Source organism: Aotus nancymaae, unplaced genomic scaffold, assembly GCF_030222135.1.
Source record: "Aotus nancymaae isolate 86718 unplaced genomic scaffold, 86718_ANA_hifiasm-v0.15.2.pri h1tg000025l, whole genome shotgun sequence".
Classification (NCBI taxonomy): Eukaryota; Metazoa; Chordata; class Mammalia; order Primates; family Aotidae; genus Aotus; species Aotus nancymaae.
In genome coordinates this window covers 23,046,806-23,060,966 of record NW_026988438.1, presented here as the reverse complement: position 1 = coordinate 23,060,966, position 14,161 = coordinate 23,046,806, and the positions used below count along the sequence as shown (strand labels likewise).

General features: G+C 42.6%; 1 protein-coding gene across 2 annotated transcripts in view; it reads right to left on the bottom strand.

Annotated features, from left to right (window-relative positions):
• The window catches only part of LOC105723328 (T cell receptor gamma constant 1), a 61,023-nt gene that overhangs the window by 23,652 nt on the left and 23,210 nt on the right, over positions 1 to 14,161 (bottom strand). Inside the window, exons 1-2 of one of the 2 annotated variants that reach the window (XM_064380439.1) lie at positions 11,274 to 11,455; positions 10,849 to 11,166 (exon numbers count right to left, since the gene is read on the bottom strand). The exons of the other annotated variant lie outside the window; for it this stretch is intronic. Coding sequence (XP_064236509.1) covers positions 10,849 to 11,166; positions 11,274 to 11,316 — 361 coding nt within the window. The 5' untranslated portion in view covers positions 11,317 to 11,455. Of the gene's footprint in view, positions 1 to 10,848; positions 11,167 to 11,273; positions 11,456 to 14,161 lie in introns of those variants that run through there. 2 annotated transcript variants of the gene reach the window in all.

Sequence of the window (14,161 nt, the reverse complement as noted above, 5' to 3'; positions counted from 1 at the left end):
CAGAAAAAAAGGGCAGTAAGTAGCTATGGGAAAACAGCATGGGTAGATGGAGCGTGGAGTCCATCCCTGCTGACCTTTGTCCCCTTCTCAGCAGAGTGGTAGTCACATACATGTCTGGCCTATATCCGACTTGATTGGGGCCTGGGAGTAACACTGAGGAAGACAACGCATGGTTGTCACAGTTCCCTTTGGAAAGAAATGTGGTTTTACTGAAAGAAATTCAGCGCTGACCACAGGAGAGGCAGGAAGAGGCACTGGACTGAGAATCTGAAATGCAGAGTGTGGCCCTACCTCTGTGGCTAACTAGCTTGACACAAGTCACTTGCTGTCTCTGTGGCCCCAGCTTTCTCATTTGAAATGGGGACATTGGGCTAAATATATTCCAAGGGCCCTCCCTGTTCAAACAGGCTGTGAACCAATGAACAAGAGCATCAGTCTGCTGTGGCTGCATGAGTATGAAAGCAGTTGGGGGTGGTCATAGGAAGGTTTTCTTATAGGTCCCTTCTGACTCTGTGACATTGTGATATCCCAGCAGGCACAGTAGTAGGTGGCTTCATCCAACTTGGCAACATTGCTAATGATCAGGTAAAAGATATTATCATCTATATCTGCCTCCAAGCGGGGATTAGGCCTGTCTTGCTTGTAATTTTTTGCTGAGTCATAAAGGATTCGTCTCAGGGGCTCCCCTTCATTTTGTTGATACCAGTGCACAGCGGTGTTCTCGAGGGGAAGCCCAGACAGCTTGCAGCCTACGTGCACTGTTCTGTCTACTCTGCGGGTGGAGGAGAGTTGATCCTGAGATATTCTCATTTTGTTGTCTCCATCTGAAAAGCGAGGAAGAGAAATGAGAGGCTCTGAAAACAGTCGACTGTGGACACAAAAATTATTATGAAACGATGAGAAAGGAGTAAAGTCAACCTACAAACCCAAGCCAAAGACACAAGGAAAACCCATGAGGTTGACATTGCCAGTGGCTAGTTCGAGTAGGCGCTACAAAGGACCACAGATTAGGACCAAAGATGCAGTGGAGCCCTTGCTGTGTGACGGGGAGGGAAAGGTTTGTTTCAGAACCAACGAAAGTCCTTCGCAGTGAGATCTGCTGCAGTGGTATTTATCTGGTGTGAAGAAACTATCAAATCCCAGAAGATCTCATGAAAACACTTATGTTATAATAAATCAATGTTGACTTCCCCTTTGGAGCTATTCCCTCCTATTGTTTTTTATTTATTTATTTATTTATTTATTTATTTATTTATTTATTTATTTATTTTACTTTAGGTGCGTACTATATCTGGCATTTCTCCCCATGTTATCCCTCCCCACCCTCCCCTCCCTCCCCACCCCCCGCTGTCTCTCCCCTACCCACCCCAACTGCCCCCAGTGTGTGATGCTCCTCTCCCTGAGTCCACGTGTTCTCATTGTTCAACACTCACCTATGAGTGAGAACATGTGGTGTTTGGCTTTCTGTTCTTGTGTCCGTTTGCTGAGAATGATGAAGTGTTACTTCAAATACGTCTATCTTTCACCTCTGTTTCCTCTCCCGTTTTTGCCATATTTTAGTCAGAGTTGTGAGTAGCTATGTATTATCATGAGTATTGGAGGAAAAGTATATTTACTGTGTCTAGTAACAAATGGGATTATAATCTTGCAACCTCTTGCAGTACTATGTATGTTTCATAGATTAGGAGTGTGCCCAAACCTCACAGTGTGATAAATATTAACAATTCATGTAGTTACTGCTTTAGACACTGTGATGTTATACTCTATTGTGACTGAAGCAAAATTTTAGAGGAAAGAAGTCTTTTTGGTTCATTACCCTCCACTCTTCCCATGTGCATTTTTAGTTTTTCAGAATTAAAGTTATAATTTACTGTTGTTTGGAGGATGATGTAAGATGTGATTTATATTTATTTAGAGACAAGCTCTAGCTCTGTCACCCAGGCTGGGATGCAGGGGCGCCATCATAGCTCACTGCAGCCTCGAATTCCTGGGCTCAGGTAATCCTCCCACCTTAGCCTTCCACATAGCTAGGGCTGCAAGTGACTACCTCCACACCCAGCTAATTTTTGTATGTTTTTCAGAGACACGGTCTCACTATGTTGACCGAACTGATCTGAAACTCCTGGCCTAAAGCGATCCTTCCAACTTGGCCTCCAAAAGTGCTGGGATTACAACAGGTGTGAGTCACCACGCCTGGCCTATTTTTAAGAGTTTCTAAGTGGCCAGGTGTGTGGCTCATGCCTGAAATCCCAGCATATTGGGAGGCTGAGGTAGGCGGATGACCTGAGGTCAGGAGTTCGAGACCAGCCTGGCCAACATGGAGAAACTTCATCTCTACTGGAAAAAAAAAAAAAAAAAAATTAGCCGGGCGGGTGGCGCATGCCTGTAATCTCAGCTATTTGGGAGACTGAGGCAGGAGAATCACTTGAACCCAGGAGATGGAGGTTGCAGTGAGCTGAGATCATGCCATTGCACTCCAGCCAGGGCAACAAGAGTGAAACTTCACCTCAAAATAAAAAGTCTCTAAGCATTGCTATTTTAGCTTTTTATTTTATATTTTAATAATTTTATTTTAGCTATTTTAGCTGAGATAGCTCAGTGATTTAGTCATAATGGGAACGGACACAAAGGAAGTGATTTGTTGACCACTAGGTCAGAAACTTTCATAATGGAGGCTCATTTAAACCTCAGTGAATCTATGAGGTGGCTAATGTTAGCCCCACTTGAAGCTGGATAAACAGAATGAAAAAGCATTAGGAACTTTCCTAGATCACGCTGTCAGTATTCCCAGCAGGAATTCGAAACCCAAGTCTATGTCACTCAAAAGGCCTTATATTTTCCAGCACTCTTTCATTCACTCAAAGTTAATAAACCAGCCCAAAAGCCAGTGCAGGCTCCAGAGGGGTGAGACTGGATGATAAACTTTCTCACTGAAAGAAGCATCAGAGATTGGGCTCTTGGGCTCCTGCTCAGACTTTGCCCAGGAAACACACACCAGAGAAAAGAGCTCTGTATCCAGCAGCCAGGTGCCTCTGGGAGGTAGAAAGGAGGAGGTGTGTGTGTTTGCACAGGTGTAACGAGCTCGGGAGGCCTTTTTGTTCAGTTACAGTGGAGCATTTTGACACAGCGTGTCCCAGCAAGCACAGTAATACATCCCTGCGTCCTCCTCGGTGATGCCTACATCTTTCCTTCTGCCAGACCTTTAGTGTGAGAGTTTGTGCTAATCTAGTTAGGAGTTAGACTGGGTTAGAAGTTTATTGTTGCTGCTAAGTTATCAGGATTGGAGTTTGTTCTTCATAGGACGTCAGAGACTTTAGATTTCTCTAGTCATCCCTTGTTCTTGGCTTTGAGTCTTCCCTTTGTTCTGCTCCCCAGAGACAGTCTGTCTTTTGAAGCTCTCTTTGCTGCATTCTACTGTTGTTTTTACTCAAGACAATATGGTGGTGAGAGGTGGGGAAGGGAGAGATTATCTGCTATTTTCATTCAGCTTCTGTCTTAAACAGGCAGAGTGAAACTGGGACTTGAGAATGTATCTTCACAATTGTTGCTGCTCCTACTCCAGAGGTGGTGCATTTCCAGCCATAGGAGGCACCCACCAATGTCCTCAGGCTATGGTTTTGACACCCACTTTTCTGCACATTAAAACTTGTTACTCTGTGGAGATAGGGATAAAGTATTGGGCAGAGTTGGTGGTGGCCTCTTTTTCCCTCCCTCATCTAAGATGAAATTCCATGGGGACCTTCTCTTGCAGATTAAGTCTTTCTTCTACAGTGGAGAGGAAGTGGAGTAGGTCTGGTGAATTTCAGCAGTGGCTATTGTTCCGCTCCTACAGCCAGTACCAAAAGGGAAGCTTTCTCTGAATTCACCATGTCCTTCCCTGCAAGAGCCTGATAGGATTCCTGGAGAAAAAGTCTAAAAGATAGTGGAAAATTCCCTATATTTGTGGCCCCCAAGACCTCACACTCTCCCACTAGTCTGCACTCAGCCTTTATAATTTCACTAAAATGTCTAGTTTAATGTCCTATCAGTTTTCTTTCTAGCTGTACAGACCATATACTAGATGCCACTTTTACCCTCTCTCTAAGAGTTAGTACATAGTGTGGTTAGGAGGACAGACACCAGAACCCCAGCCCCTCCCCACCCCAGTTAGCAACCCTGTGACCACAAAGTAAATCACATCGCTCTACCTCTGTTTCCTCCCCTGTAAGATATGAATCACGACAGATTAATATGAAAAGATTGTCCCAAGGATGAGATGAGTTACATGAAAAGGATTTAGAGCAGTGCCCAAGAGGGAGCAGAAGGCCCTGAATAAACGGCTGCGGTGATCACAGGCAGAAGCCAGGAAGAGGATCGATTCTGGTGGGTATCCACCTTGTTCTGGGATAATCGAATGCCCCCTCCCTTCCCCAGGAGGATCTGAGGCCAGTGCAAAAGGAAGTGTTCTGGCTGGGCTGTAGCAGGATCCCTCAGAGTGGAATGGGCCTGAGAGAGGGCAGGAGCTGGATCCCACGCTCACCCTCCAACATGAGTAAAACAAATGAATGCTAACTTCTTCAGGGGAGCAGTACAGAGCCGAGGAAACATGGGCACCTGGGGTTTAAGAAGGTATTTTCTTTCAAATTATTTCATATTAAAGTGGGAAAAAAATGAAGATGGCATTGTAAAGTGTTGCCATGGTTATATAAGATGTACAAGTTACCCAGCATGTTTTCTGCCACTCGGTGATTCCCTCTTTGAGTCTGGATCATATAAACTTACAGGTAATCCCTGGACCGTGAGTACAGAGTACCAGGATTTCTGTACGTCCTAACGTGTGAACATAATCAAGTTTCCAGAGGTTGAGGGGGACGTCCTGGGAGATGCAGTCCAACCCTGACAACACCGCTGAGCCTGTGCTCTTGTTGGAAGGGAGCCGGTACACACGGGCCTGAAGAGGGATTCTGTGCGGGTGTCCTGACATCTCTCATCTGTGATTCCAGCAAGCACACAACTGTCCCCATTTCCTTTTAATGAGAATTTATCTTCTAGGTCAAAACAGATCTAGGAACATCATTTTCAGCTACAGCCCCTAAGTGAATAGAGCAGGTGAAGGTGTGGAAAATGTATCGTTATGCTTCAGCCAGTAGAAGTGGCTAGACACCACCCCAGACAGTATTTGGACTTGTAATATTTTTCTCTGGAAATTAATATTTCATGTTGTTCCACTCTCCTATACCACTTCACCCTGTAGAATGTAGTCTGAGTTATTTAAGCTCTTGGGCCTCAGTTTTTACATGTGTACCTTGCCTACATATATATCTTCTGGAAGTACTAAGGGGCTTGCATTATCCTGTTACACAATTGTAATGCATAAAATACTCAGATATCAGTACCTGGCACAGCATCAGTCTTTGATGACATTATTGTATCTTAGTATTACTATTTTTACCAAACAAGAGAAAATTACTTTGTTAAGTATATCTTACAACAAAACCTTAGTATCTCAGTTAAGAAAATATATAAAAATTAGTGAAAGTACGTAGAAGAATTTAAAAGTATGTATTCCCTTGGGAATAATTATTCTACAATTTTGGATAATTCCTTTCTGATTTAAAAAGTATTCTATCAACACAGACATTTATATTTTTAAGAGGTTTTATACACTTTATGAACTTTTCTTCACATTTTATTGTGAAGATGTTTGAATTTTATTAATAAATGTATAAAACATTTTCACAAGGTCATAGTATTCTATCATTTGAAGGCACTACGAATCAGGTGTCTCTTTCTCTGTTTCTCACCATTTAGTCTGATGCCTGAAAGGCTGCCTATATAGATTCAAGAAACCAAGTGTGGCCCACCCTGAGGGAATATGATGGTCAGGAATTACACAGACAGGATGTGGATCACAAAAGGCTGAGTGCATCGGGATGGGAGGAGAAAGACTGACGGATTGTCTGATTCCAGCCCCAGCTCAGCCTTTCCTGGGACCCCCTTTATTTCCTTCAGTAGCCTTCCTGGGTCCTTGGAAAAGGGGATGATGAGGATGAATGTAGTGTCCTGACCTTGGAAATTATCGAATAAATAAGACGACACATGGTACAAATGCAAGGTGGTGTCTATATTTTTCCATGGGGTGCCTAGTATGTGCTGCTATAGAAAAAGTACATGGATAAAAGATATTCTTCATTTCTTTCTCAATTATTTTAGAGATGGCATCATAAAATAATAGAATTTGCATCATTTTATATTTTGAAAAAATTGATAATTTATTGGTATTTCACTTACTCAGCAAGGATTTCTAATTGCTCAAATTCTGGTCACCTGATTCAGTTCAAAATTATTGTGCCATTAAATGTTTTACAAAAGTTGTCAGTTTTGTCTTCTCTATAAGAGTGGGAACAATGTACAGTACTTCTCTTTACCCTTCTGCGTTCAAGGAGTACAGACTCTAGAGCCAGATGAGCTGGGTCCAATCCTATGCTGCCCCAAAACCAGCTGTGGGACCTGGACGAGTGGCTAGGACACATAGTTCTCACTTACCTGAGTAAAATGCACTTCTGTTCATAACAGAACAGACCTCAGAGGTTGCCAGAGGTTAAAAGAGTTAATAAATGCAAAGTATTGAGAGTACGAATAAAGAACCTTCTTGTACAGAATTATTAGCTGTTCTCTTGATTCATTCTCTCCCTTTCACAGGCAAAACCAAGATGATCCACAACGTACTGGGCTCATTTAACAGCCCAATGCCTGGGGCTCTTTTCTGATGAAATGATCACACCCCTTAGTATAAAGTGAGGAACCATCTTTTTCTCTACAGAAAAAAGATACTTGCTCAACCCGAAAGTCACCTCAAAGAATCTGTTTGTTGTACAACTGTGATTTTTAGACATTCAGGGTGGCCTTGTGATCTCATTTTAGGAAACAAAAACATGCACTTCTTGTCTTTAACCAGTTGCTTTAACCTTGTAAGCTTTAATTTCTTTATTAAAATAGGCAAATAATAGTTCTGTTGCAGGGGTGTTGTAATAATTATATACGGGATTCCTGGTACACAATGATTCTCTCCCTTGGCCTAAGCCATTTGCAGTTAATAGAAATCTCTAGATGGTGACAGGAATGGGGCCTTAGCCTGTGTCCAGTCATTCCCAGACAAAACCTTAATTCATTAGGAAGTAGTATTCAATGAATATCTGGAAACATCATGATCAGGCATGCTTCCTGCTTAAAGCAGGGCCTAATGCATGGGCATTAACCCAAGATGGCTTCCCAGAAAGATCTGGAAGTGCTGTGGAGAAAGCAAGGCTTCGGCTGAGAGCCCAGCTAGGAGTCCATAGAGTTTACTCCCATGGGAAGGACATGGTTGGGCAGAGACCCAAGAGAGGATGCTGTGTGGGACAGTGTGGCACTGGTGCTGTGGGTCCCAAGCAGCGCAGTAGTAAATGGCCTCATCCTCTTTTTCTATAAAGATCATGATAAAGACTGAAGTAGGCATTTGCAAATTTGTTCTTGCCTTAAGTTTGTTGTTTTTCTTACTCAAGCAAACATGAACTGGGACTTTTATTAAAGTGATATATGTCAGATGGCTCATAATTTAGATTCAGTTTCTGCTGATACCAGTGTATAACTATATTTACAGACTCTTCAGTGGACCACACACAAGATACCTGGACACTTTTATCTGTAGCTCTAGTAGATGACATTTTTGATGGCTTTAAATTTAACTTAGCAAGTCCAACTATAAAAAAAAAGGAGAAAGTCCCATGAACCTGGGACATAGAAAGAGAAAATGATAATGACACACTTTCATCTGGCTGGATGTGGTGGCTCATGCCTGTAATCACATTACTTTGGGAGGCCAAGAAGTGCAGATCACTTGAGGCCAGGAGTTTGAGACCAGCCTGGCCTACATGACAAAACCCCATCTCTACTAAAAATACAAAAATAAGCTGAGCACATTGGTTCACGCCTGTAATCTTAGCTACTTGAGAGGCTGAGGCATGAGAGAGAATTGCCTGTACCCAGGAGGCAGAGGTTTCAGTGAGCTGAGATTGCACCACCACACTCCAGCCTGGGTGATAGAGCAAGACTCTGTCTCAAAAAAAAAAAAAAAAAGAATCACTTTCATCACTCATCTATATTGAAATAATTGAGGAGCAACTCACAGCTGCAGAGGGAGAAAAATATGAATATTCCTAGCAGGGACATCCTACTGTCTGCTGAACTATATCCCCAGGAGAAGGATGCTGGTTGCTGGCTGGCCCTGGTCAGTGGGGAGAGGGTGTGGCGTGACTTGGTGAGAGAGAAAAATGTGGTGGATCGGGTGGCCTTTGGGGACTTCATGGCCTGCTGCAGAGCTGACCAGTTCCCAGGAGCACTGCACTGATCACTGATGGAGTACAGTCCATGATCTGACAGGAATGTATCTGTGGAACGGGATGGAGGCAGCTCTGGAGTTGAACTAATTCTGCTTCAAACTTGGCTGTTCCCCCCTTGATTTTCAGACTGTACAACATTGTTCCAGAGATAGGAGCATATGGCTTTCTTTACCTCGCATAAAAATTGATCCTTCTGCTAATGTTTTGGGGGTTTGGGACTCAGGAGCATAAAACATGGACAGTATTTGACAATTTTAATAAAGGAAAACTGAAATTTTACACTAGCATTATTCACACCTCATTTAAAAAGCTATAGTCCTTTCTATTTGAAATACAGTGGAGTATTTGGTTTATAATTAATTGGGGTGTCACAATGCAGATTATAATTCAGAGAAATCCAGTTTCACTTATAGTGAGGGTGCGCCTCAAGAGGAAACTTGATTGAAATTGCTGGAGGGACTGACAGGGCAATCTGTGAGGACTCACCTTGGACTTCAGAACTGTCTTGTGACTATGTCACAGAGAGGGGTGTTTTTAAATAAAGTTCATTTTTACATGCACTTTAAAATTAACGTTAAATCAAACATCTATTGTAGGCTTGCTAACGTTCTAAACATTTTCTTGCATTACCTCCTTTACACTTTATCTCCCTCTGATAGACAAGAACAGTGTGGCACACCTGACATCCCAGATCACAACGTTGGTAAACATGAAGCTTGGATAAGTACCTGAAGAAAATCTGACCAAACGTGTTGCAAAGTGATGAAAATATTTTGAGAAGACTCTAGTAGAACGTTAGTTAACTAATTAAAATAAAGAACATAAGAGCAATCAGCATTTATTTTTAAGCATGTTCTCTACACGTTTATAATAGTAATATATTTGTTTGGAATATAACACAGGATTAAGCATTTTTAATAGGTCTTACATTTACAGTTTTATATTCTGTTCTTTTAACTTTATATTTGAAAATATATTTGGTCCTTCAAAAGCTCATCTGAATATTACTATTAATGACCTATGACAACATGTACCCTTCTAAGATCACTTACCCTAACATCGGCTGAGTTATTTGAATTTTGTGTCTCACTTTCTACCGCTATCAGTGTCTTAATGGCTTCCAGAGACTTAAGAAATTTACATTATCACATAATAAAGACAATGAAGATAAAGTGTAGATAACAGTACCTGTCATATACGTAGAAATGGAAAACCCTGATTTTTTATGTTTCTATATTGAAAAGTCAATTGGTAGTTTATTGGCATTTTACTTATTCTGTGAATACATCTAACCACTGGAATCCTGGGCACATGCTTCAGCACGCAGTAGTAATTTGTGTCAGTTAAAGTTCCATGATGGTCAGTTCTGTCTCCTCCATGGGGATAGGAACAATGTGTCTTTTCTTTTATACTCCTGTGATTAAGAAGCAGTTTAGCGTCATATTCAAGAGGAACCAGGTGACCTGGGTCCCTAGGCTGTCCTGCCACATATCAGCTCTGTGATTTGGACAAGTGCATGAACTAATATTCCACTTATTTCAGGAGTTATATATGTTTGATGAGAACAACCAACCAGACCTTATAGGTAGTGTGGGTTAAAGGAGCTAATCTATGAAAGAATTGAGAACACTGTAGAGAACTTACACACAAACACACACACACAAACAAACACGATACAATTCTTTCTTCCTTTACAGGTAAGATCAAGGGTTATTCCAACATGTCCCAATGAAGCCTGGGATGACTTGGAGCTCCATTCCTACAATCTCACGCTTACCCCTCCCAGTAAAAAGGGCACTTACTCCTTCCCAAATTTATCCCAGATATCCTATCAATTACTTAGAAAATTGCGATCCTTAAACTGTTTAGTATGGTGTCATAGACCATACTAATCTCCTTACCCGTCCCAGTAAAAAGGGCACTTACTCCTTCCCAAATTTGTCCAAGATATCCTATCAATCACTTAGAAAATTGCGATCCTTAAACTGTTTAGTAGGGTGTCATAGACCAGCTCAAAGAGCATGACTCATGTGGCAGATCACGCAACCCCAATTCTCTAAGCTTTCATTTCTTTAGTTGTAAACTGTGCCAGGGATAGTTACACTGCAGGTGGGTTGTCTCGACTGTCTGTTATAAGGATGCCTCTCTCAACTGCACCTTTCTACTTACTGGAAGTCTCTAGGTGGTGATATGATGGACGGTGGCATGACCTGTGTCCTCTCAGTCCCCAGACAAGTCTTTAACACCCATTAAGAAATAGTGTCAACGATTCTGGAGCACAATTCCTGGGATCAGCCTGGAACAAAGGTGTAAGCACAACCCGAAACAGCTTCCTGGAAAGCCCCGGAAGAGCCTCAGAGAAGGCAAGCCTGAGTCTGGGAGCCCAGCTGGGGACGGGCTGTGGTTGCCCCTGTCGGAAAGGATGTGGTGGGCGCAGACCCCGGGAGAGGATCTTGTGCGTGTTGTCTCAACAGTTCTGATACCGTGTATTCCCAGGCAGCACAGTAGTAAATAGCCATGTCTTCTTTCTCTATGGACTTGATGGTAAGGATTGAAGTGGAAGTTTGAGAATTCTTTCTTGCCTCCAATTTGTTGCTCCTCTCACCCATGCTGCCTCCAGCTGAGGATTTCGTTAAGGCAACATAGATCAGGTGTTCCAAAGCCTGATTCGGTTTCTGCCGGTACCAATGAATGACATCTGTTTCAAAGTTTGTGCTCGATATCTTGCAAGGTATGTCAATACTTTTCTTTATTTCCGTGGAAATGGACAGCTGGAACTGCTCCACTTTTGATAATCCAAGTCCAACTGTAAGTAAAAGAGGAGAGTTTCCAGTGAGCATCTGAGAGGGAAGAAGGAAATGAAGAATGATTTTAGTCACTGATCTAGACTGAAATATTCGGACTGCGACTCACGAGCCCAGAAGGAGGAGAGGGCGAATGCTTCCAGCAGCGACATCCTGTCTGCCAGTCGGTGTCCCCAAGGAGAAGGCAGGAAAGTGCAGACCTAGTGGCTAGACGCCTTGGGTATGGGGCTGGAGGGTGTGGCCTGAATTGGGGAGAGAAAAGAAAGTGGTTTTGGGGGTCCTTTAGTGTCGCCTGCAGGCTCAGCACTGCGTCCCCATCCTGCTTACCCTGCATATCTCAGATCAGGCTAGCAGTCTCCACGGGGTCCTCTGCACAAATGCGAGGGAGCCGTGGGTGTCCCTTAATTTCCATGGAAATGAGAAGGATTTCTAATTGCCTAGGAGTTGTTTATGAACACTTTTCCTCAGCATAATATTTTTAATTTTTGCATATTTATAAGCATTAACATTTATAATAGCAAACACTTAATGAGCATTTTCTATTTTCTAGCTCTTTTTTTCTACGTGTTTTTCACCTTTCTAATCTTCACAATGATCACATAATATGGAGACTTGGAATTTTCATTTTCAGGAGGGAATGAGGCCCAGAATCATCAAGTAACTCCACAGAAGTCGCACAGTTGATAGGTAGAAGATGCTGGTAACGGTGCTTGTCAAAGAAACTCAGAGCAACGGGGAAAGATAATGATAAAAACATCCACAGTCATATCACTAAGGCCTGCTACTATTCACATTATGATATGTTCACTTGCAGATTTTTTCATTGCAGATGCATAAATATTAACATGATTTTATTGACTGTAGATATATTTATATGTATAGTGTTCTGTATTCTTTCAGTTCGTCTTATATTCTGAGCAACTACCCATATCATTGGAGCATTTTTTATTTATTTTTTTGAGACAAAAAAAATGGAGTGCAGTGGCGCACTCATGGCTCACTGCAGCGTCAACCTCTCAGGCACAAGCGATCCTCCCACCCCAGCCTCCTCCCACCCCAGCCTCTTGAGCAGCTGGGACTGCAGGCACTCACCACCACATCTGGCTAATTTTGTATTTTTTGTAGAGATGGAGTTTCCCCACGTTGCCCAGCTGGTCTCCAACTCCTGAGCTCAAGTGGTTGGCCCACCTCAGCCTCCAAAAGTGCTAGGATTACAGGCATGAGTCTCCCTGCCCCACTGAAACACTTTTTAATGACTATCTATTCATCTTTACCACTTAAGGGCTGGATGCTTGACCCTGTGCAAACTTCTTAATCTCTGTGCCTCAAAATCTCCCATCTGAAAATGAATATAATAATAACACTTATATCAAAATTTTATGCAGACTAGTTAAATACACATAGTATAATTCCTGACATACAGTAAATTTTCAGTAATTATTAGATATTACTACGACTACTACATTTTTATCTCCCCCTTACTTTTTATTTTTATTTTTGTAGAGATAGGGTCTCACTATGCTGCCCTGGCTGGAGTGCAGTGGTGTAATCATGGCTCACTGTAGCTTTGTATTCCTAGGCTCCAGCCATCCTCCTGCCTCAGCCTCTTGAGTAGCTAGGACTACAGACATGCACCACCATGCAGTTTCCCTCTGCTTCCAACCATCCCTCCACTTCCGCCCCCTCCCACCCCAACTTTCATTGTGAAAGTGCTTTGCTGACTGTTTTGAAGTAGTAACCCGGATAAATCAAGGGAAATTGGTCAAATATTGTTAGTACTTCATTTTCCCACATTACAGAACTTCTCTTTTCCTCCATTGAGTTCCATTTTATGATTTCCATGTGGTTTTCTTGGAGATCTTCTGGTGCCTCAGGGCTTCTTTGACCTTGGAGAGTGGTTGTCCCTGACACTTCTGTCCAGCTCTGGCTCATGTCATGTGGGACAGGTGTGAACTCCAACAGCTTGGATCCTTTTGAGGAGACAGGAGGGGAAATGGCTGGTTCGGATGGCTCCTCCTAAAGCAGCTGCCCCGTTCACCCTCTTTTCTGGTAAATACCATTTCTGAGATACTCAGTGCTGGGGAGTTGAATGTTAAGGAGGTGGAGGTCAGTAGACCAATGGGCCTATGGCTACAAGCAGGAGGACTCACTCTTCCCCTGCACAGGATCTGTCCTGGGAACGAGAAGGAGGAGAGGGTGCCCAATGCAGGCTGAGCCAGTCTGCAGGGCCCGCCTTGGGGCAGCCTCGGCCACCTGGAACTCGCCTGTGCACATTCCATCCCTGCCAGACAGTACCTTCCAGACCCTGCCACTCCAGCAGCCGTGTGTGTGTGTGTGTGTGTGTGTGTGTGTGTGTGTGTGTGTGGTGGGGAGGTTGTGAGGAGTGTGTCTAATTGCTGGAGTCCACAGTCTACCTGACTACCTGGAATAAAGGCTGAGAAAATGCATTAGGCATTTTTCTTTTCTGTAGAGGGAGATGAATTCATTCACCAAAGCCCATGAGGTGAAAATTCTCTAAAGGCAGAAAAGGGTTACTAGGAGTCAAGAAGAAAGACAAATGGCCACTTTCAAGACAACTTTTTGTATTTTAATTTATTATTTCAAACAAATGAAGTGAACAAAAGCACAATTTATATTATTGAGAACATTGTCAGAAAATAGACACTTTTCATAACATTAATAGTTCGCATTAATTGAAGGCATTGTCTGTGGCAGGCTTTGTGCTGCAAGTACTTTGTCCATTATCAATTAAATGAGGGTTCTTATTATTGGTCCCATTTTCCAGATGAGAAAATAGAGGCTTTGACACAGCAGGCATTTTATTCAAGACCAAGGCATTTTTACAGAGCAGGCATTTTGTTTAAGCAAGCACTTTGTTTTGGCAGGACTGAAGTGAATTGTCCTCAATAATCTGCAACAGAGAATCTAACTCTAGAACCTGTGTGCTTAACAAAACCTTTTATTTCTTCCAAATATATCAATTATACATATATATGT